Source organism: Notothenia rossii (genome assembly GCF_949606895.1).
Source record: "Notothenia rossii genome assembly, chromosome: 10".
Lineage (NCBI taxonomy): Eukaryota > Metazoa > Chordata > Actinopteri > Perciformes > Nototheniidae > Notothenia > Notothenia rossii.
In genome coordinates this window covers 43,777,078-43,801,957 of record NC_136908.1, presented here as the reverse complement: position 1 = coordinate 43,801,957, position 24,880 = coordinate 43,777,078, and the positions used below count along the sequence as shown (strand labels likewise).

The following is a 24,880-nucleotide window of genomic DNA, read 5'->3' as shown; positions in this document are numbered from 1 at the left end:
TGAAGGCAGCGCTGCTTTATTGTTTACACGTGTGCAAAACATGGTTTCATTCAAAGCTGGAATAACTGAACAGGCAGGGCTGCAAAATACTCAAAAGGTAAGCAAAAATACTCTGTTTATATACAATTTACAAAATAGAATAAACTTTATATAAAAAATGTATATATTCATCTATATTCTTTAACTGAAGCTGCTAAAACGCTCCCTTTTCTTTCTCTGGAACATCACATTGTCTGTTACATTCACTCGTTGCACATTTGAGGAGTCCTTTATTGCAAAGTGTCCGTTCAGTGAGGTAGAGGTTTCTCTTTTTGGTCCTTAAACCCAGCTCAGCTAGGTGCTGGGCCTGCGCTGCGGGGGGGGTCCGTCCTCAGGAGGTCAAACGGCTGTTCATAGATGCTGTTGCTCTGCTCTGACACAGAGTCCTTGGTGAGACTCTCCTCCAGGTCTGAATCTGCGTCTGGAGCGGCATAAGGATTTTCGTGTAGAGTTATTCCGTGATGCGTCACCGAGTGCGGGCCAAAGCCTGGGTACAGGTCCTTGTGGGGGGTCCAGGGGGCCTTCCCAAACGTTCCTGAGTGAGAGAGAAGAAGTCAGAACAATGTGCAGACACAATCCAGACAGTTGGGGAATGATTATCTGAAGGCGTACCCATGAAGGTGCTGGAGGGGGAGAGACCCTCGTGAGGTTTCCCGTACATGCTGGCCTCCGCCTCCTCCATGGAGGTGCGGAGGTCAGTCTGCTGGTGGGGGGGGCCCAGATGGAGGCTGGCGTTGGGGAGCTGCATCAGGACCGAGGAGGAGCAGAGGTCAAAGTGCTCAGACAGGAAGTAGTCCTTCATTTTAGAGCTGCTCAGGCTGCCGCTGTAGGAGTCCACGTAGACGGGCCTCTGGTCCATGGAGCAGCCTGCCGGGGGGGGGGGGGGGGAGGGGGAGGGAGGGGGAGGGAGGGGGAGAAAGGGAGGAAGACAGATTATAGAGGCTGTACTTTAGGAACACTTTCTATTTGACAGAGGATGTGTCCACACCTGTGAAGACGTCTGACGGCTCAGTGGAGTACATGTTGTCTCGCCGAAGCAGTGAGCTGATTGGTCCTTGATAATGGCAGAGAAGAGGATCGATGGCTGCCTCCATGTCTGTTTCACTTCCTGTGTCCAACTGACAAAATCCTGTACGAATGAAGGAACAGTGTCATGTAGGAAAAACAGAGCAGGAACTACATTTGAGAAGAAAGCAGGATGAGCAGGTGTTTTACCGTTCATGTCTTTGGGCTGCAGGTAGAATCCGCTCAGAGATGAAGACATGTACTGATCACTGCTGCCGCTCTCCGAGGGGATGTAGCCGTCCTGCCGCTCCGCCAGCGTGCCCTGAGAGGACAGGTAGCTGGGGATGTCTGCAGGCAGGTGGGTCTCATCTGCAGCAGGAGGACGTAAAGTTAGTACATGAACTTGAAGTTGAAACAAAGTGAAAAGCAAGAATCCTGCAGGTACATTTCCTGTCTATAAGCCCAACCACATTCAGCGGTACTGCATTAGCTACACAAACCTTTGTCATCAAGTTATATCATACACATTTATTTTCATTGTGAACATATTCAGCTGCACTTGTATGATACCCTTTGTAAGTGCCATTTAGGCGTATTGTTATTTAGGGTAAATGTCTATGTTGGCAAGAAAGTTGTATATGCTTTGAATTGAATTTAAAGGTCACCTTTTGTGCTAAATCTACTTTTTCATGCCTTTTATACAGAGAGTTTCAGGAACAAAGACCCCGCCTCTTTTTGTCCTGATCCATCTATATAAAAACCTGAAAATAAGCCAGCCACAAATCACATCTCAGAGGGGCGGGGCCAGCAGCAGCTCATTAGCATTTAAAGCTACAGACAGAGAATCGGCACTTTAGGAACAGGGCTGAAACAGAGGGGGTTATGGGATGCTGCAATGATCTGTTTGGTGTTTCAGCCAAACACTACAGAGACATGTTCTGTATATATCTGAGACCTATAATATAATATATTGTTGAAATAAAATATAATAGGGGACTTTAAATGAATGTAATAATCAAGAGTAATAATTATACAGTTTTTACAGAGTTATATGTATTGTTTACACCCTATACTAGTTTCATGCAGACTGTAGTGCGCAGGTCCAAGAATTTTAAATGATGCTACGTCGGGGTACAACAACTAATCGACTTAATCGATTAAAATCGATGACCAAATTAGTTGCCAACTAATTCAGTCGTCGATTTGTTGGTGACGTCATCACGTGTGTTTTACGCGCCGTTAAGCTCACACGTTATTGGTCTTTTTATCGGTACTGGAGACATTTAAAACATATATGTCATGTATTATTGCTACAAAAACATTATATCGCAGTCTTAGTGTCGCCAACTCGTTTCTAATATGCAAAAAGACAAACAAATGCGTCTATGATGTATTTTTGATCAGACGAGATCTCTCCCGCGTCTGTGTGCGAGGGGGCGGGGCAGTTTACACACACACGCGGCTGCTACATGCAGCAACACACTGCGGAGATGGCGGAGAGAACGCGCTCCGAGGAGTGGTTAAACTTTACCCATCTCGATGCTCGTTGCCAAAAGTGCAATAAGAGTTTATCATGTAAGGGCGGTAACACAAGCAATTTGTCTAAACATTTAGCAAAAGTGCTCCACATTCAGACGGAGGAATGCACCGGGTTCGACTGTCTTTCTGGTAGCTCTGTAGCCCCCCCATCCACAAGTAACTTTTCCCCGTCAGGTGTTATGCTAGCAGCAACAAACTGAGTTACTCTTTATTTTGTTAAAGTTTCAGCTATTCTGTTTACAGTTCTGTTATCACATTATTTAATACGATTTGTTAAAACACTGTTGTTTCTTTTGATGTGAAATATTATTTATTTAATTTAAATAAAAAGCAATGTTAATTTTGTTCAAAATGTGTTTTGTTAATTTAATAATATATGTATTTTTGAATCAAGTATTCATCTTTATTGTCTTCATTGTCAGTTTCCACATGCCTAAAACAACCTCAAGCTAAATCTAAAAGTTGATGGCTAAATCAGAGCGTTTGAGAAATTGTGCAAGGCATACAGTAATAGTCCGAATAGTTGATTAATCGTTTCATTAATCGATAGATTAATCGATTATCAAATTAGTCGTTTGTTGCAGCCCTAATGCTACGCCAGTCAGACAGTGGCAGGTCTACCACTACAGCCGTAGTTATATAGTACAGAGGTACCAGCATGCACCCACCTGTGTTGGTGACGCTGCAGTCCTCGCTGCGTCTCCGGGTGTGGTAGATGATGACCACCCACACCAGGGACGTGCCCACCACACAGCACACCACAGCGATGATGACGATCCCCACCGTGGTCCAACCATCATTCTCCACTCCTGCCCCGGCCATCATGCCCCCCCCCACACCGCCCTGGACTCCGGAGTCACAGTTGGGGTTAGGGATGACGGCCAGCCGGACGTTCCCCCGCTCTGTTCCCAGAGTGTTGGACATCTCGCAGGTGTACGTCCCCGCGTCGGCCTCTGCAGCGTCCACGATGATGAGGAGCTGGTTGGCCGCCGCGAAGAAGTGGCGCTCAGTCACGACCAATGGGCTGTCGTCTTTTGTCCAGTTCAGCCTGGGGAGGGGGCTGCCGCCGGCGATGCACTGCAGGACCGCAGTCTCCCCCTTGGCCACGGTGCGATCCATGAGGGGCCGCAGGAAGGAAGGCGTTTCTGTAAAAAGGACCACAGCAGAATTATCCATCAGTCAAGATCTGATCTATCATCACACACGCCCTGCGTCCACATCTGCAAGCTCTGAACATTTTCCACAGAAAGATTCTAGCTCCATGCTGGTGCTTCTTTGGTTCGACTGCTGGAGAGTAGTAACGCACTGTCTGACGGTCACAATAGCAACTGATGCATATTTACAATTTTTTTATGAATTGACAGTTTAGCAACACCCCGTGTCTCTGGTATTAGATGGTTCATGTTAAGCCAGCCACCGAAGCTAATCTCTAATGGTCCTTGTTCATTAAAGATATTTCTATTTCTATAACATATTTGGTTTTTAGTTCCAAATGCGAACCAGTTTGAAAACAGGAACAAATGGTTTGCAATCGGGCACTAGCTACAAACTGGCCCTGGAACCGGTTTGGTGGTAAAGGGGCGATTGAGGTTTTTTCTTACCTAGAACCGTTAGCGTAGCATTAGCAGAGATAGCTCCAGCGGTGTTCTGGGCCGTGCAGCTGTAAACACCGATGTCCTCGGCCTTGACGTCCACGATGAAGAACACGTCGTCCTCCGGCATCACGTGCATGCGGCGCTCGCGTGCAGCAGGGAAGTCCGTGCCTCCGTCTTTCTGCCAGGCGATTTGAGGGGAGGGGTGACCCACGGCGGCGCACTCCAGCCTGGCTGTCGCTCCGGCACGGATACTCAGGTCCATTGGCATCTTGGTGAAGGAAGGGAGCACTGGAAAAGAAAAGTAACTTCAATCAGATCATTTAGAACTTTGAAATAAATGGACTTTATAGATCCAGACACAGCAACGTCTTGACTTCCCCCCTCCCAAACCTACTGTTGACGGTGAGTCTGGCCTTGGTGGAGTAGGAAGATCCGAAGTGGTTGGAGATGACACACTGGTACTTCCCCTCGCTGGAGAACTCCACGTCCCGCAGCTGCAGGGTGGTGGTGTACTCCGTCACCTCCGTCTCTCCCACCATGCCACCCTGCACCCTCAGGTGAGCCTGGTTGTGGATCTCAGCGTCATCCAGGACCTCGTTGTCTTTCTTCCAGGAGAAGGTCATGGGCGAGTCGCTGGAGCTGGCCGCGGAGCAGATGAAGGTCACGTTGGATCCTCTCAGAGCGGACTGCGTCTCCGGCTGCAGCGTGATCTGAGGCTTCGGGAAGTCATCTGGGGTGACAGGAAGGTACTATTTAAAAGTGACTATGCTGTAGTCAGAATCAGAATAACTTTATTCGTCCCACAGAGGACAAATGTACATTGTTACAACAAAAGTCAAGAGCCAAAAATAGCAACATATTAATAAATAGAGATAAAAATGGAAATTACACAAAATACAATTTACAAAAATACCCATCCAGGTGAATAACTAAAAGTGCCAATACAAGCTTTTTCAGCATGTGTAATGTAGTGTGATAGCAAAAGTATAACATGACTCTGTAATAAGGTTTGGAAATGGTCATTCAGCAATGTTTGGTATAATGTTTGCATTTTCTTGTCAGAGAAACAGAAATATTTCAGTAGCTCTCCATGACAGTAACCAGGAGAGCTGTTAACTGAACCCAGTACATTTCCACATCGTCTCTTCAGGAGACTCATTAGCTTGTCCAGGAGTCGGGAGGAAAATACTGAACAATCTGGGTCTGCTCGTAAATGGAAAAGCTGTGTGTGTGTGTGTGTGTGTGTGTGTGTGTGTGTGTGTGTGTGTGTGTGTGTGTGTGTGTGTGTGTGTGTGTGTGTGTGTGTGTGTGTGTGTGTGTGTGTGTGTGTGTGTGTGAAGGTGTTGCACACAGTGAATGCCTCACTTACCACACACAAACTGGTCCTGGCTGACAGAGAACACGCTGCTGCCCTTCAGCGTCTGCGGGTGGGCGCAGCTGGCGGTGACGCGGGGCAGGAAGCTCTGCTCTGCCACCCAGACAGGAAGCCACTGGAGTTGGCAGTCACACAGCAGGCTGGAGGTGTTCAGCCGCCTGCAGGGAGACAGCACAGAGCTCCATTCAACGCTCCTACATCTCTGGAAACGGCTGTTCTATATGACATGTTGTACTTCAGTAGATTATGAGGACAATTGGTTGATTAGTGAAACTAATAGTGATGTCGGAGCTGTATATTGATTTATATTATTTTATAGGTAAACATTTGTTTTCTTGTGGCTGAATTTACCTTTTATTTCAGTGTAATTTAAGTAGTTGTTTTACGATTTTTTTTTCAGTGCACCATTATGGCATATGGTTTTTCAATCATGCTAAGCACGAGGAGATCCATAGGAAAGGCCGAAGGGAAAGAATTATAACTGCATTTATGTATGATATTGGACCATTGAAATAAATGTTCCAAAGGATATTCTTGCCTGGACTTCTCAGTTTCCCTGCTGGTGCCCCAGAGGCAGTTAAGAGTTACATATTTATATTTCCTTTCCTTTTCACTGCTACAATGGACTTTAATAGTTGATTTGCTTAATTAAGAGACTAAAACTGCTAAACTGTGTGGAAAATGTGTCCAACATGCAAACCATTCAGTCTGAATAGTTTTGGGAAATATTTGAAATTCCTTTGTTTAGCAACACTGGAATCAATGCTCTAGTGTAGGGCTTCTCAAACTCCGGACCAAGGTCCGGATCCGGACCGAACTGCAAATCAATCCGGACCGAACCCTGTGTCCCATTATAAAAAAAATTAAAAAATTAAAAAATTTAAAAAAAGTATTATTATTTCTGATTCTGATGTAAATTGAAGTGGACCTATTTTGCAATATTGTAAACATATATTGTAGGGCCATACCTATACAAAACATTTCTGTTAAGTTTTTTGCTTAAAATACCAAATAGTTCACCCTTGTAGCCATGCCTCATACTGCTCATACCCCTCTTTTGCAGCCCTGTTAGAGAAATTTGGATTTTGGGTCCTTAGCTTGAAAAAAAAAAAAGAGGAGGCGGACCTAATGCCTGATAAAGTAAAATTCTGCTGTGATAAAACGCCATCCTATTCTAAACCACATCAAGGATTATTTCTGAAACAGTATGAAGCACAAATGCTTTTTCTCTTGCGGGTTTATCATAAGGTGAGTTCCTTGTTTTATTTCCTGCTTTTTAAACTAATGTGCTCGACAGTACAGGTTAGCTCTGAGTGTTAGCGAGGCTTGCTAATGTAAACAAAGACGTGGTTACGTCCAAAACACGTCAGGCATTGTTTCTGATAGCAATTTTCTTTGGGTCCGCCGCCGATTTGACGTCAGATTGGCAGCAAATCTGTATCCGCTCATTGTACCCCCGTTTTTAAAAGATTTGGGTACGGAGGAAAAGAGAGTTTTTTTACTTTAATGGTATGGATCCGGACCATTGACCTTGTATAAAATTCACAAGTGGACCTTTAACAAAAAGGTTTGAGTACCCCTGCTCTTGTGGAACCTGTTGCTGCTGCCTTTCCCAGCAGACCATAATGACTTTCACCTGGTGCTCTGTGCAACATCCACCCTGTCACACTCACTGAAGCTGTGTTTAAACAGTCCTACTCACAGCTCCTGCAGGTTCCTCATTTGAGAGAAGGCGTTGTCCTGGATAGACATGATGGCGTTATTGCTCAGATCTCTGTGGAGAGGAGAAGAGAAAGAGGACTGGTGAGACCCTGAGGAAAGATGGCGTCTCTTTCTGCCAACATCAGCCGTACTGTGAGGGAACGCTGCAACAACTTCAATGGAGAGAAAAAAAGGTCTGGGCTCCAGAACAATAAAACTCTGGGCAGGAGTTTGCTGTGTTAATCAAGAGAGGCCGAGTCTGGGCGGCTTCAGCTTGGCTGGGAAAAAACTCTAATTAGAATCAAATGCAGCTGTTGTACAAACTCTCTCTCTCTCACACACAAACACACACACACACACACACACACACACACACACACACACACACACACACACACACACACACACACACACACACACACACACACACACACACACACACACACACACACACACACACACACACACACACACACACACACACACACACACACACACACACACACACACACACACACACACACACACACACACACACACACACACACACTAGCCTTGGTGATCAATATAGTCTGGCACTACAGTAAAAATACATTGTCTTCATTCCACATGAAAGAGGAGGACTGGGAGAGGACTGAAACAAACAGCCTCTGTGTCTGTGTGATTCACCCTGCTTAGTTTACAGCTCAACTTTTGGAAACAATTAGTGAAACACGAGGCCAACTCACAGGTGGTGCAGCGCGTCCAGGCCAGAGAAAGACTTCTTGGTCACCGAGCGGATCTGGTTGCCCTGCAGGAAGCTGGGAAACAACAAAACTCTGTATCAGCTTCTAACTCTTAGGATTCAGAAATACTCACATCGAGTCTGGCATTGTTCTTGCATCACAGCAGCTCCATTTGCAACATCAAGCAAGGACAAATATAACACGATACAAGGAAAAGACATTTAACATAACATTACAATCACTGAAAAACACAACTGGTTCAAGACCCTCGAACATACATTTGATCCGGGATTTATCTCAGTATTTCATTTTACGAACGACAGGTGCACAAAGGAGTCAGTCATATTCACTGTCCAGGACACAGAGATGATGTTGTTGACTAGCCTCATGTTATTATGGTCTGCTGACCCCAGAGTGTCTCACAGGTTCACCTACAATCAGATTTGACTTTAAAGCGCTCGACAAACACTTGTTGCATTGTTGTATTGCAAAACTGTAGAACACTCAGAATAACAACTGTAAAAAACAAAAGAAGAATTTCTTATTTGCAGGAAGTCACATAGTGAGGGTGAAACACCTTGAGCAGGAACTCACAGTTTGTTCAGCTTGTCCAGAGCAGAGAAAGGGCCGTTCATGTCTTCAATGGTCCAGGAGATTTCATTATTCTGGAGATCCCTTTTGAAGAAACAAAGACAGACCACGTTGTAAAAACCCTAACCCAAAAACACAACTGCACTTACGATGTTAATAAAAACCTAATGCGGCTTCACGTCTCATGTTTGAGACTTTAAAATGATATTCAAAGCCGCTCCATGCCTCACAGGAAGTTCCTTCGTCGCCTTTGCAGCACTTTTAAAGTCTGCCATGGTTTTCTGTGTTGTATAGAAACAGTTTTACAGGGCATGCTATACTACAACATGTGTGCTGCATTCTCAGCTTCTTTGAGGATAAATATACTCTGTGTGCAGTTAGATGTGTGTGAGTTACCCTCAGAGGAAGGGTTGCCGCAGATCTCCGTCTTCCATTCAATATATAACACATCTGAGGTATTTAACACATTCTAAGGGTTGAGTTGTTTTGGTTAACCTGCAGTTTTCATCTTCAAAGACATTGCTCCTCAGAGTGAGACTAACGGATAATGTAGATATTTACTACTTACTGCCAGCAACTGCTTTGTAGCTAACTGAATCCATAAACAGAGCTAACTGAAGCTTGCTAATGTATGACCAATTAACAGTAAAAAGTAGACGGGTACTTTTTTTAATTGCATTCTATTATACAACACAATATACCAAAGATCTATTTGCAAAAAACGAAATACTTCTAACTCTGAAACACCTTACTTCTCAATATATGCAGTAGCACATGTTGTGCTGACTTCATGATGTTCACTTGTACACAACGAGCAAGCTAACGTTACTTTAGCTAGTTGGCTCGGTTAGCACATCTTGCAGATTAGTGTGTGTATGAAGTAACACACCACCTCTTTGTGTGGTAAATCGCCACTTAGCGTAGTCACAGTGTTTTACTAAGCTGACATTGTTCCTGTACTGTGAGCACAGAATTGGTTTCTCTGCCATTACTTGAGTGGATTCCTTTGTGTTTGATCTACGAACGTCAGGACGAAGGAGCAGCTCTAAAGAGCACCTGCACTTTATTTGAGGGTACGACACCAAAACCTGATGATTACGTTCCTATCAAACTCATACAGTGGCCACTGAAAGGAATATGGACACATCACACCTGCTATCCACAGAAAGGAGCAGGAAACAGCATTAAGTCACCGGTTTGGACCCCTCAGCTGCTCTAATACGTTCAAACTGTTCTTTCCTCCTCAACAGGCCTGGATATGGCCAACTGAGATTGAGGAAGGATATGTGTGTGTGTGTGTGTGTGAGAGAGAGAGAGAGAGAGAGAGAGAGAGAGAGAGAGAGAGAGAGAGAGAGAGAGAGAGAGAGAGAGAGAGAGAGAGAGAGAGAGAGAGTGTGTGTGTGTGTGTGTGTGTGTGTGTGTGTGTGTGGTGTGTGAGAGAGAGAGAGAGAGAGAGAGAGAGAGAGAGAGAGAGAGAGAGAGAGAGAGAGAGAGAGAGAGAGAGAGAGAGAGAGAGAGAGAGAGAGAGAGAGTGTGTGTGTGTGTGTGTGTGTGTGTGTGTGTGTGTGTGTGTGTGTGTGTGTGTGTGTGTGTGTGTGCCCTCAGGCTCCACCTCGCTGCACACCTGCCCTGTGGTGACCTCAGCAGCACAGCACACATTTGTTTCCATTTAACCAAAACCCCAACCAGGGGAAATGTTAAGGAGCCCCTCTGTGGAAGAGGGGGGTTGGGTGGGTGTGGGAGAGGGGGTCAGGCTGAGGAAGGGGAGAGATTTGGGGGGGGGGGGGGGGGGAGTCTGGGCTGTGCCTCTCGGAGGTTTTCTTTATGTGTGCGAGGAGACCTCAACACAGTAATCTATTTCACATCCCCAAAACAAATCGGGCAGGATATTTCCACTCAGGTAGGGGATTGATGGAGAGTGAGGGGGGGGGGCTTTTAGGGAAGGGGACCTACATATAGTGTTTCTGTTAGCTGAAAAACGTAATGAAACAGAGTCTACTTAAAGCAATAGTTTGACCTCTCTTCAAAAAGAGGATTGATACAACATGTCTGTAAATGAGAGCTTGACTTGGGACAGGATTAGCTTAGCATCGCACACAAGACCACCAGACTAACTAAGCTTGGATCTGCTCCAAGCAATAAAATCATCTCACCAAGCGTATTCATGAATGTTATAGCTCCTGTACAAAAAACGCTAAAGAGTAAAGAAAAAGCATGTTGCTAAAATCACATTTCAGATTCCATCTGTTCCATAGGGGTTGGGAGTAATAACCTGTAACTACATTCACTGCATATGATATCCTATTAATGAGTGAAGTCAGATCAGATTCACACAGGAGGTGGAAGAACACATGAGTAAACCCTTCCGCCTGGTTGTGCTTCGTTACGTGAACTTACAGCAGGTGCAGGGTGGAGAGGCCCCGGAAGGCTCCGTCTGCGATGAAGCTCACGCGGTTGTTCCCGATGTGGAGCTGGTCCAGCAGGCTGAGGCCCACGAAGCTGGACTCCTCCAGTCTGGACAGATGGTTGGAGGAGAGGTTGCTGTAGAACAACACAAATACAAACAACCAGTCAAAAACATGTAGTGATTTGGTTTTATGATAACATTCATTTTGTACGAGGTGATCAAATGTTGCTACAACACAGCAATCGTGAAAGTAAACATTGTGAGGAGCCAGGTTTTAAGTAAACTCAGATGAGAATGCATCAGATAGGTGGGCACGCTCCCAGCCGGCAGGCGGCTTGTTTACTCTCAGCTGCATGTGATAAGAGCGGCAGAAACAGGGATAAGAACAACAAGCTGTCTGAGAGAAACACTGAGCGGCCCGCTGAAGTAAACAGCAGCCACAACAAAGGGAACTCAATCTGCTGCCAGGAATGTGCTTTGGTATGGAAGAAAATCACTGGAGTGTGTGGGTAACGTAGTGTTTGACAAGGGAAGAAACTACAGTATGATGGGATTGCCAACAGGAAAAATAAGTGGTACTTCCGGAGCCGATGTTTGTGGCTCAAGTGAAGGCAGAGGGCTGGGTAATGTGCTGGCAGAGCATGAGAGATGCTGTGTGAGTGTGTGTGTGTGCGTGTGCGTGTGCGTGTGCGTGTGCGTGTGCGTGTGCGTGTGTGTGTGTGTGTGTGTGTGTGTGTGTGTGTGTGTGTGTGAGAGTGCGTGAGTCAGGAGGAACTGGAGTGTGAGGGAGGGCAGGCAGGAGTGCCCGGGGGGAGAGGACGACACAGAGAAGTATTGGGAGTTCAGAGTGTGAATGGAAAGTGAGGAGGAAATAACGAGAGGGATGGAGGGGGGGAGGGAAAGAGGGTGCAGAGGGGGGACGGAAAAAGTATGAAAGAAAAAAAGGGTGGACTCACAGCTCGCTGAGTTTCTGGCAGAACTCCCAGGCGTCGGGCCGGACCCTGCTGATGGCGTTGTGAGAGAGGTGGAGCTGGTTCAGGGTCAGCAGGCCGTACAGCCAGCCCTTACTCACCTCTGTCAGGTTGTTGTGGTCCAACTGCCTGTAGGACACACACACACACACACACACACACACACACACACACACACACACACACACACATAGTGAGACTCTATACTACATGTAAACCTCCTGTTGTGTTCCTTTCCCCCCCTCACTTTGGTGGTTCCGGTCAAATTTGACCTGTGTTTTTTAAATGCTCTTACATTAGCACAAAACATTTGTATTAAACACCCTTTTAAGCTGTTATATGTCAGACTACTGGTTAAAAATGAGCATGGTTGTCCATGTGTGCGTACTTATTTAAATATTTATTATAATATTTATTATTGAGGAAAGTAGTACACCAGTCAGATTCGACCCGAACCAGCAGGAGGTTCTGGAGGTCAGGACTTTATGCACAGTTCTTGTCAGCTTACAGGACTTCCATGTTGCTGAGGCCCCAGAAGGCCCCGTCCATCAGGCGGCTGAGGCCGTTCCTCTGCAGCTTCAGGGAGCGGAGGGCGTGCAGCCCGTGGAACGTCAGACCCTCCACCCTGCGGACCCTGTTCCTGCTCAGCTCCCTGAAACACACACACACACACACACACACACACACACACACACACACACACACACACACACACACACACACGCACACACGCACACACGCACACACGCACACACGCACACACGCACACACGCACACACACTGCCAGTTAGGTTTGGGAGGGCTTGATGCTACTGGATGGCAGTGATAACCCACTCACAATAAGTCGATAGTGGGGAATTTCTTTATCAGGAGAATCATGAATATTGTCATACATGTGGCTGGAAAATCTTTCTCGTTTCTATCGTGGTAGAGAAGTGAAAGAAGAGTCTCGATCTTAAAACACAGGACTCATTATCTGAGAGCAATGTATTATTATGTTTTCTATTTACACCCCTTATGGAACAATATGATTTATTAAATATTATAGATTTGAACTAAAGAGGATATTGAATTAAAAAATGTATGCATCTTATTGGTAATGCAATGCAAATATTTGTTTCTTAACAAAATGTTAAGGTAAAGAGATTCCAGTTTATTAGGGTATTTGATGATTGTAAGGATAATATCTTCAAAATCTAAAGCCTGATTGAGAGTCAAACGGTGAAGCTTACAGGTGCAGCAGGTGGGGCAGCGTGAAGATCTTGGCTGGGATGGAGGCCAGGCGGTTGCGGTTGAGCCGGAGGAGCTGCAGACTGCTGGACAGGTTGGTGAAGCAGCCCGTCTCCAGGGAGGAGATCCGATTGTTGTTGAGGTACCTGACAAAGAAACACAGAATAATTACATAAAGAAATGTCGTTACAGAAACAGACACATGTAGGTCCATTAAAGCACCACAACAGCTACATCTGTAAGTGGTCAGACAAAAGGATTCATTCAGATTTATTCTGCTCATTCAGGCACAAACACTCTGGGAAACACTCACAGGTTCCTGAGGGCCAGCGCGGGGAAGGAGCCCGCCTTGATTTCCACCATGTTGTTGTTGCTGAGGTCGAGTGTTTCCAGAGCGAGGAAGGGTCTGAGCTGCTCCGCGGAGACCCTGCTGATCCTGTTGTTTGCTCTGAAAACACAGACAGCATCGCTCCAATAAATGACAAAGATACTGTGTATTTGACCAGTGGCTCACACCAGCTTCATGTTTCCAGATATGCAAACAGTCAAGGCCCTCAATTAGCCTGTGGTATAAAAAGGCAAACTCTCACACGCCTGTAAGCTATAACTTACCACCCAGCGTGAAACTCTGTCAGAGGGTTTTGCTGATGTAGCATGCATATTTTAGAGATGACAAACAAATTACTCAGCATGATCAAGTCGCTGCAGTTCAAACAACCTTTGGCTTTAGTGATGTGTGATTTTGTTTATAAGGTAATTACCAACAAGGTATTTTAAAAAGTAACCTGCCAATTACTTGGCTGATGAATGCCATTCCCTCAGTGAAAGCATGCCTCGGCAGAGGCCAGCAATTTCCTGGGCTGCACGCCTCCTAAATTGCAGTGCAGGGACTCTTGGTTATAAACACAGCCGTACAGTGCCCTCTTTGTGCGTGAGACTGGCAGAGAGAGAGTGAGGGGGGGGGGGGGGGGGGGCAGGAATTCCCTCCAGTGCACCAGACTACAGGCCTGGTGTTCAGTATTCATACGATGGGTACAGTCTGCCCCTCACTCAGCAGACCTGTTAGCATTTCTCATTCATTTTCCAGCCACCTCCAAAATAAAAAACGCAAGGACAGATTCCTTGTGAGACTTCATTTGGGAGGTGGAGTTATTCATATTAAACTGACCAAAGCTGTCAATCAGCTGACTCACAGTGTAGACTGCGCTCTGAGAGTGGCAGCTGGCATGTTAAGACCGGGCTGACCATAGTGTGGCCCCCCAGATGTTTCTAGCAAAAATTGTAGAAGAAATATACAACTTTAAATACGCGATATTGTTGGTTATTAATGATATTCCTAATCCGAGTATGTTCGGTAGACTATCCTATAAACTATAAAACATACAGCAGGTGTTTGCTTTGGCCCGTACCCACCATCAAGTCACAGTTTCGGCTCTTTTAAGGGAATAATGTTAGGTGCCTAAGTTTAGACTGTTAATCGATTTACTAATAATCAACAGTTTTGATTTGAATTGGGGGTTTTTTCAAGCAAAAAGATTATAAAGACGTGTCTGTTCACACCCGGGGGGGGGGGGGGGCATTGCTGGTTAGTCTTGACCTCAGGTGTAAACTGGTTAGGTCCACATCAGACTGAGACAGCCCCACACTGCTGAGAAACAGAGATGTCTCCCCCCACCCAACCAGCCATGACCCCTCCTCCACCTGTTCACTGCTTCCTGCACACGCTTCCTTACAAACAGGCGTCTTCATTTAGAAAGTGCAAAACATTTGGAGAGCAAGCTCCTGAGCTCAGTGTAGCATCTCCCCTGGTGCTGCGCCTGAGGTCATCTCTCTAACCCTCTGCACTCCAACACCTAAAGACAGTTGTTGGAGTGCAGTAACTTCCGGGCTCCAGTAGAACACAGATCAGAGCCATGAAGACCCCCAGGCTGCTCTTTTGTTGGGGGTCTGCAGAGGGCTCTCCACGCTCCACAGGTCCCAAACAAAGCTCTGCACACCACCTGTATCTCAGTTTTCATGTTCCCCTGACTGCTTGCTGAGAGAGGGGAGGCCCCCGGTGAGAGAGAACCAGTATTTCCAGTTTCTCTCAGGGGGGAGGGTCTGCGCACTTCCTGTCTGTCGGCGAGGGATAGACCCTGAAGCTCGACTGCTGGAGGCTCTCAAATATGTTTCCATTATTCTATGAGATCCATGCAACGATGATCCCGTAGTCTTCTGTAGTGCACCTGAACACATCTCTGTGACTGCAGGGACACACACTCATACACTCCAACACACGATGTGTTTCTACATTGCCTGTAGTACTGACAAATATGGGGGTTGTTATTCAGGTTCTAGGGTCACCATATATTAGGGTACTGACAATAACCGGGATATTCCAATAATGCAATATTGATATCACTTAAATAACACACAAAGGATTACATTTTGTAAATAACTAATTTAAGACATTAAACTCACAGTAAACAAAGGTGAATTTTACTTGTAGCTTTTGTATAGATAATTCAATAATATTGTTATAGTGAATTATTTTGGTCATGTAGTGATTATGATATAGTGACAGTCCTAAAAGGTTCAAAAAGACATTTTGCTTTGCAGTATTTCTCTGTTGCTCATGCCACTTTACTGTTCCTAACCCTGTCTCCATTCAATGAGGAAGTTGGTGTCACCAGCCCTTCAGACTACAACTGATTCAACACTAACGTTACATGTGTCTTACAAACAGCCCTGGTTGAACCCCCAACACAGAATGAACTGCTGTGTAAATGTCACAGTTGATATAATCTCTACTGTTCTGGTTTGTTGCTCTCATCTTCACAAGGTTCCCATTTCCGTAGACATAGTGAGAGGTCCCCCTCCTCTAAAACTAATCAGACCTGGAATCTGCAGGTCATTTGTTCAACCCCCTGAACACAGGCGGAGGGATTTGGAGGGGGTGGGGTTTACCCCCTCCATGAATTCCTGGGAAATGGTTCAATTAATTAAGATGATCACGACTCAATCACTACCAGCTGCAGGGTTATTGCCGTTGTTTTCCCTCTGAGCTGCGAGGTCAGAGAGAGCTGCCGCTCTGTCTGACTGGCTGTTTGAATAAGTGCTACTCGATACCCGAGCTCTTTTTTCTTCAGAACCCTCCCAGCTCAGAGGTTTTGAAGGAGGGAGAGACATTCTGAAAATCACACAGCACCACCTAATCTGAAGGGGGGGGGGGGGGGGGGGACAGCCAGTGTGAATTACAATTCAGTGGGTGCTCTTTCTACATGTTGCTCTGACTCATTTGGAATAAATCCTACTCAAGTATTTACTACCTGACAACAGTGTAACAGATTCACTATTTGGGGTCTTTGTTTGATATCAAAGCAGCTCATTAGAAAAGTCTTAATTTAAATGTTTTCCTTTAACACAAAAGGCAGTGTTTGTTTTATGGATAGAAAAAGCCTTAGAGAAAGTGCAAAAAACAACACTGACCAACAAGTAGAGCAGCTCATGCATGAGAGATGACATGCATGGGTGTAGTTAGGTAGAAACTAAAGATAACAGTTTGGTCTGGTATGACAGGTAACATAGTGTATATAATAGTGTAATGTTAAACATTTCCTGGTAACTAACCTTTAAATGTGGTCTATTAGCTGAAACATTTTAGTTTTTTTAATGATTGTTTACATGTTTTCTTAAATTTCAACTCTCAAGGTTGTATATACTATTGAGAGTACACACTCACTTAACCTAGGAACATCTTGATACAAAGAGTATGTCACTTAAAACTCAAATATAAAGAAATTAGAGCCTGCATTGCTCTACAGGGTTTAGCAGGCGCAATAAACAAACAAATTGTCTGAGGACAAAGCGGCGTTGTGTTGGGTCTGATGCAGAATACTCCTCATTGCGCTGGGAGACAGACCATTTTTCCACAATGACTTCACAACGCTCCGTTCGGAGAGACATGCCACAAAGAGCAAATGTAATTGTTGAGGTTTCACAAACTAATATCTTGTGTTTTTCTGAAAGCCTGTATTGCACAACAATAAACCAAAATATTCTGAACAAGATGAAATATGACAAGTTAACCGGCTTCACCCTGAATAATCCTACAGTAAAGAATCAGTGCATTTATACAGAAAAACTGGGGCCAACTGGCTACTTTAAAGTGGAGCACCAACATATTGTCAAATCTTTAGGAACTCAGAGACACTGCCTTGATTCCATATCAACCACCAATGTGTATAATGGCTGTAGTAGCAATGTAATCACGGTGTAATATAGGTCTATTATTGGTGTTACATGGGTGCAATATGCGTTTAATAACAGTGTTATATATGTGTAATAATAGTGTAACATGGGTATCATATGGGTGCAATCTGTTTGTAATAATAATGTTGCAACCTGGGTGTAATAGGTGTTGCATGGGTGTAATATGTGTCTAATAACATTGTGATAATGGTGTAACATGGATGTATTAACATTGTTATATGGGTGCAGTGTAGCAAATTGCAATCAATTAATTTCCTAAATATTTACATGTGACCATTTAAGGGATATATTATCCATCCACATAAAAATCACCAAATTTGGATTTTCACATGGCAGATTTTCTTTCTGTCCAGCATCATGTCACTCCCTCCAGATTAAAAATACAGCAACAGCCGGCAAACAAAACGTTTCCATTAGTGTGGGTCTGTCCTCCAGCATGTGACCCGTCTGGGCATGGCTGCCATGTCTCAGTCTGCCCGTCTGGGAACGGCTCAGCCAAAACACTTTGCTCTCTCGAGGGAAGGCGGGGGGGGGGGGGGACTTTTCCCAGCTCACTGCTCTAACCGGCAACGACAACTCTGGCAAAGATTACCCAGCAGCCCAGTGTGAAGAGAGAAAGTTAGAGAGAGGCTTCACTTACAGGATGAGTGTTGTGAGGTTGGAAGCATGAGTGCCCAGGTCAGGTATATCCTCCAGTTCATTGTGGTTCAGCTTTCTGTACACATTGAGAAAAATACAATTATTTTCCAATGGAAGACATTGATTAAGGCTTTCAAATCCAGTTTTGGCATACTCACATTTCACTTAGATGTTGTAGTTTGGAAAACAAAGTGCCGTCAAGCACCCGCAATTTGTTGTGGCTCAGGTCCCTGTGGAGGAAAACAAGTCAAAATGAAGGAAAGGTATACGCCATGTGTTTGTGCGCTGCTGCAGTCTAACATTTGGTTTGACATAGCAAACATAATGACACAAATTGTCCTTTTTATTGTGCTCTGACACTGTGAGCAGAGGAAATGCATCAAGGAAAATTCTCTGTAATTAAAGAGGGAGACGGTGCTTAACACATGGTGATGAAATGAAACCGAATGGTCAGAAAAATAAGCAAGAGGCAGATTTGGAGAAAAAGGTTGGACACAGTCTCAGAAAAAACTGGGTCTAAAGAAAGTTGACTAATTAGCTTCAAAGACTGGGGGTTTGATTTCAAACTGAAGACATGTCACTCACGGACAAACTTTTGATACAGGACCAGACTGGTTCAAGTATTTTTCTTTTAAATGAAAACAGTTAGAAACCCAAACAAACTGCTTCCCATTCAAGCCCAAATGAAACAGGCTTTCCTCCAAGACTGAACAGCTCACTGTACAGGCCTCCGCTGAGAGGCAGAGCCACAGCAGACAGGCTGATAAGTTATAGCAGGTCAAGATCCTCTGAGCTGAAGGAGGCCCAAACCTGGCGAGGGAAGTCTGTACACATTCTGAGGTGGAGGTTTCCATACTGGACCGGGCCAGAACCAGACCGCTGTACCTCCAGGCTGAATACTTTCCTTTTCACGCTGCTGTTAATTTAATTATGTATATCCTACACTGCACTGTTACTTTCATTCAGGTTTGTATTATTCTGTTTGCCTTATAATGACTGTTTTTAAATGCTGTTTTATAATGTTTTTATTTGGTAAGAATAGAATAGAATCATTTAATGCCATTATACATGTACAATGAGATAATAGTAAATGCTTCTCCCTTTCAAGGGTGCCATCAAAACAAAAACAAAAGTCGCTAAAATAGTAAAGCTGCTATATAGATACATCTGGTGTCAAGGCTTCTATTGATTAAATACCAAGTTAGACTCAGAAAAACACAAACCGATGTCACATATTTAAAACTTGTTTTCTTTTGCCACTTGGATAACTTTCAGATGTATTTATATCTTAGAGAAGCCTGAGAAAGATTGACTTTTGTTGCACACATAGACATTTGTACTTATTGTCAATTGTGTTCCTGAGTAGTAGCTCTGGTCTAGGATTTCATTTTGCCAGAACCCTGTGGACCAGAGTTGGATCAGCGTCCTGGCTCTGGGGGAGACTCGTTGTGAGACTCTTGTTTTTGCGGCCGGTTTTGAAAAGAGGCCTGAAAAGCAGCTCAAGGACTCTGGCAAACGGAGCATAAAGTGGTGGAGTTATTGACGGTGCTGCGCACGATCAACGCTGCGGTGCCAGACCCCCCCTTTACCTCCCTCATCTGGAATCCATCAAGGAGCTCTGGAGGAGGGGAAGAACCTATCAACTGCTAATGTATTCACAATCCGGGAAAAGCGAGAAGGACGCCTTTCATACGTCTGAAACACCCTGTCCAATTTTCTGGGGCCTGTTTTTGTTCTTTGGTGAAAGTTTCACGAAGCACTCAACCCAAGTTTTACTTCTTAGCCTTGCTAATGCTAACCCCCCAGCCCCTGTCTTTCTCTTTTTCTTTCCAAGCATGGAGCTTTTTTGTTGTTGTTGTTGTTGTTGTTGTTGTTGTGTAGTTGAGACGATGTGGGTCATAATGGAAAGGTGTCCTATCATACTCCCTTAGATAAAGCCTAAGTAGCTCTGACACTCCCACTTCCCTCACAAAGCGCCTCTGAGGAGCGAGATAACACAGCGCTGCAGACGAGCTGCAGCCTGTTCCTGCTGCCCCCCCCCCCTCCATCTTATCAAACACTGGATAGATGGGCCGCTCTGAGAGCTGGCACTAAGTTCCATAAATGCACAACTTCCATCTTTGTGGACGAAGCCAAGACGACAGCTTTAAAAGGCTGCGAGTTAGCCTAACACATTGGTGGAATGTAACTAAGTATATATACTCAATTATCGTACTTAGGTGCTTTTACATAATTGTACTTCACTTGAGTAAATCCATGTAATGCTATTTTACACTTCTTCTTCACTACATTTCATGGGCAAACTTAGTAATACTCTACCACATTTATTTTAACACTTTTTACATATAAAAGCACATGATATGCAGATAAAAAAAGTACAAACTACAAAACTTAAATGCTCTTACAAAACAGGAACTTATAAAGAAATTAATATTATACTGTGAAACGATTCATTGTGCAGAAAGAGTACTTTTTTATACTTTGAGTTACGTTTGATGCTAATACTTGCGTACTTTTGCTTAAGTACAATTTTTAATTCAGTACTTTTACATGTAGTGGAAGACCATAGTATTTGTACTTTAACAAAAGCAAATGATCTAATTACTTCTTCCAACAATGGTCAAACGTTGTAATGCCAAAAGCTAACATAAGCTACATTATAGAAGTGGTGGTTATGTTATCTGAAGAAATTACTATGACATGTTAGTTATTGTATTGTTAATATGACAAAATGTAGCTTGCTAGCTTATATCTATTAGCTGGAGTAGCTAGTTAAAATAGCCAGGTAGAAGATAGCAGCATTAGCATTAGCTGTGACTGCTAATGTTAACTAATTCCTAATATACTTCCTGTCTATTTCCTTGGTCAAATAAATGTTCTTCTTTAAGTCCAAAAACCACCAAGTTCCTCAGGTAAATGTTTGTCAAACTTAAATAATTGAATTAGTATTCTCGTCCAGATGTGGGACTTATAAGAGGTTTCTCAATACTCAAATTTCCCCTCCTCGACTCCTCGGCCCTCCGGTAGTGACCCGGAGATTAATTTCAGCGCGCCATTTTGAAGGACATCTCATTTCTCTAAATGCACTTCGAGGACCGAGCATCGAGGAGGCTCTTTGGAGGAGCTATAACCGAGGATACACTGATGGTTCCTCCAAGGCTCCTCCACGGATGCATTTCCGAGAACGGTGGAGGCGTGACGCACGGCCGGACTTATCTCAGCCAATGACAGCTCTGCATGCATTCCCTGGATATTATTTTAGTTCTGCTTTCATCGCAACGCGATGTTTACAGTGAGAACAGCTGTGAGGTCTGTGCAGAAAGCAGAGCAGTGTGTAAAATATATATCACTCAGTATAACAGGCCTACTCTCTGTATTTGTATGTTGTAGTTTAGTAGATATCTACAAACAAAGAGTCGATATTTTTCTAAGACCATTTAGTGCTTCACATAATAAAATACACAACGGCTGTAGTCTGATTATGCTTTAGGAGCAGTAGGTGTCTAGGTGTGTGTTGTACAGTGCGTAGATGCGGCGGACAGACGGCTCACAGTTGGTTTGGTGTCCTATGCTCACTTTTAATATTTGTACAAATTTTGGCCCGTAATTTCAATTCCCCATTTCAGCGACCAGAGAGAGGGGAGGGGGGGGGGATTATATCCAGTCTCTGATTGTGTTACGTTATTATGTGCTCTCATACTTGTTTGATTCTGAAATTGTAGCCTATATAAATATATGTGTGTTTGTGTATATGTTCGCATCTGTAGCCTGTTATTGTCTCATTATACCGCACTGTCAATGAATTAAAAGTAAATATATCGAAGTCATCATGAACACATCTGTCCATCAGAGTGCTGCTGTGCCTCCTGTCATCATTAATGGACGTCTCTTTAAAATGACCACTCAGAGGAGAGGAGTTCTCATTTCTCTAACCGCTTCCTCTCTCCTCGGTTCCACTCCTCAGTCCTCTGCTCGCATCTCCTGTAGGCGGCACCAAGTCTCGAGGATAGGAGTCGAGGAGGGGAAATTTGAGTATTTAGAAACCTCTATTGAGTGCCATGTGACGCATCCTAAAACCCGGAAGTAAACTCGTTCCGGGTCCTTCGACAAAAACCAATGCAATTTCTCCATAGGATTTTGGAAAATAGCTGGAAATAAGGTCTGTGGCTGACAAACATTGAAGAGACAGATCACGTTTTGTTCAGCCGGATAATATCCACATGTCTACCCTACTTTTGTCATTCTATGATAATCTATCGATTAGAATCATAAATCTAATCGATAGATTTATGATCGATAGATTTATCTTCTCTTAAATGTGTGTCAACCACAGACCTTATTTTGAGCTATTTTCCTAAATCCTATGGAGAAATTGCATTGCTTTTTTGTCGAAGGAACCGGAAGGAGTTTACTTCTGGGTTTTAGGACGCGTCACTGTGGCACTCTATTGTTATTCAAGCTTTTAAAAAATCTGATTTGGGCCTTTTGGTAAATTAATTAGCTGTAAGATTGATCATTTACTTCCCTCTTTTCCACTAATTCATAGTTTCCCTGGACAAATAAATGTAGCCTAGTCCTAACACTCGCAAACATGTCCTCTGATGTCTCTAGACAGCCTTTATACCCTCGGAGAAACACATGAGTATTTATTGTAATTGAGTTCTCCATGTATTTACATTCAAATGAATGCACATATTGTTTTCAAATTGCTCTTAAACATAAAAAAGTGATGGGGCATTACATCTAGACATAAATATGTTCCCCAAACAACTTTCCAGACATTAACGGCTTAATCCCATTTCTTTATGCCAGGGGTTCCCAAACCTTTCAGCCCGCGACCCCCACTTTGGGAACCTCTGCTTCATGCCCTTCTTTCTCCTTCCCCCTTTTCTCTGAGAGTTTGTTTCAAGCTAATCCCAACACGCTCCTCCTTAATCAGTACCATCGCTGGCTCTGGAGTTGCTAATTCAGCAGAAATAATGGGGTGCTGGAAAACAAAGGCTCGGCGGTTTAAGGGCTTTAAGATGTGCTGGAGAGCCACTCGTAAATTAGCATGCCAGAGTGAAAAGAATTTTCCCCCCATGTGGAACTTTTTTTTCATTTACTTTGGAAGGCCGGCTCTGGTTATGAGGCTCAGGCTGGGTCTGTTTTCTCTGGCAACGTTAAATTTCCAGAGCAGCACATTTCAGAAAGAGAAAAACTAAATTCAACGGCTTCGCCCAGTCAGTGAATCAAGCACCACACAGGGCAATAAAAACCAATACTTTCTGCAGCGGAACGCAGAGCAGTAAAGATACAGCAAGAATAATTATCTGTAAAGGAGAACACACGCCATTAAAGTGGTGTTTGGTGGTTCTGCTCCAACAGGCCGAGCTCAGCCTCGTCTTCTCTGATGGAGCCAGAAGGCAAACAGGAGAGTAATGGAGATATTCCTTTAGGAAGCCGGCCAAGCTGCACACTGGCTGCCTCTGATTTATGCCGTTATGGCTCTGAAGCCTCCAGGTCTGTGAAGCTGAAACCTGAAGACTGAAGCAACACCAATCATTGCAATGTGTATACCACGCTGTCAGACCACTATAAACACCATGGATGTATTTTAGTTGCAATTCTAAGTACTTTGTGGGAGACATGAGTATGATCATTACTAATAGCGTTGCTATTACTACTGAAAACTGCTAGTATAGGCAAGATTACTACTCCTACTTCATCTATGCATCCCTACAATGATACATGAGAACGCCTGCATTTCAAAGCCCTACCTGCAGGCACTGGGGAGATTTATTCACAGGTATAACACATTAATGAAGAGGCTTCACAAAAGCACATTGAAGTGTAAAAACATACTGGAGGCTGCTGGTGCTCCACCGTGTGCCTCTATTAATCCAACATGCCGATAGAAGTCCTGATAAAGTGAATTAAAGCAATGAAGACACATGGATGGATTCATGGCTAGGTGATCAGGAATCAACTTCTTCTGTTACAGATGATGCAGAAAGCATTGCAGGAAGTTTACAAAGTCAAACATAGAATAAAGTTAGGATCTAATTTCAATCAAATATTTGTTCCTTCCATTTAAAGTTTAGTGTGGGGTGGTCTTAGTAACACCAGGTTATGTACTGCAGGAATGTGGATCATGGCATCGTTGCTGAAGGAAACAACATGTGTTCCTCACAGAGCAGAGGAGTGGAAATGCACTTCAATAATTACCAGACAAATGAAACATAAAACAATACACCGTGACAGGAATAAAGCTCTTTAACTGGACTCACAGTTGCACGGTCCATTCCGGGAGTGTTCTCGGGATTTGGCCTCTCCTCAGCCGACTGCAGTCCACCAGCTCCCCGACACACACACAGGGAGGGGGGCAGCCTGAGGGAGCCCCGGCCGCAGCCTGCAGCCCGGCCACCAGCAGCAGGAACACGGCGCAGCCCGCTGGAGAAGCCTGCGGAGGGGGACACATTCTCCGGCCAGACAGAGACCCCTCTTTACTTTATCCAAACAGCGAGGTATCCCCCAAAGTAATCCAGAGACAGGTGGTGCGGCGGCGGCAGGCTTTATATCCACTCCCCGGCTCTCCTCAGGGCGCTGGAGGGGGAATTGAAAAGAAAAGTTTCCCTCTGGAACTTGCCCATTCCTCTGCTCTCACTTTGTGCGGTGCCTCACGCTGCTGAGCAGGATCACCACAGAACGAGCACAGCAGAGGTATGCGGGGGGAGGGACCGCAGGGGTGTCTGGGACATGTAGTCCATGCTGCTGCCTCTGACTCCTGCAGGTTTGTACCATAGACTGTATAGGGTTTGTACCAGGCAGGA

The 24,880-nt window shown here is 44.5% G+C and overlaps 1 protein-coding gene across 1 annotated transcript; it reads right to left on the bottom strand.

The window, feature by feature from the left end:
- Nucleotides 1-24,831, bottom strand: lrig3 (leucine-rich repeats and immunoglobulin-like domains 3). Its single transcript, XM_079653638.1, has 19 exons — nucleotides 24,338-24,831; nucleotides 18,227-18,298; nucleotides 18,070-18,144; nucleotides 13,492-13,626; nucleotides 13,181-13,324; nucleotides 12,457-12,600; nucleotides 11,934-12,077; nucleotides 10,968-11,111; nucleotides 8,574-8,654; nucleotides 7,983-8,054; nucleotides 7,256-7,327; nucleotides 5,548-5,711; nucleotides 4,573-4,908; nucleotides 4,185-4,466; nucleotides 3,252-3,728; nucleotides 1,255-1,413; nucleotides 1,028-1,168; nucleotides 652-906; nucleotides 1-574 (listed from the first exon to the last, which is right to left on the bottom strand). Exons 1-19 carry the CDS (start codon nucleotides 24,526-24,528, stop codon nucleotides 330-332), a joined length of 3,333 nt encoding a protein of 1,110 aa, XP_079509764.1. The 5' UTR covers nucleotides 24,529-24,831; the 3' UTR covers nucleotides 1-329.
- Nucleotides 24,832-24,880: the final 49 nt, after the last annotated feature.

Excerpts from the sequence above, each read along its gene's own strand:
- lrig3 (XM_079653638.1), bottom strand. The coding sequence starts at position 24,528 with ATGTGTCCCCCTCCGCAGGCTTCTCCAGCGGGCTGCGCCGTGTTCCTG. Across the intron at positions 18,145-18,226 it reads CTACAACATCTAAGTGAAAT|AAAGCTGAACCACAATGAAC; the intron begins GTGAGTATGCCA and ends CAATGTGTACAG. Across the intron at positions 4,909-5,547 it reads CCAGGACCAGTTTGTGTGTG|ATGACTTCCCGAAGCCTCAG; the intron begins GTAAGTGAGGCA and ends CTGTCACCCCAG.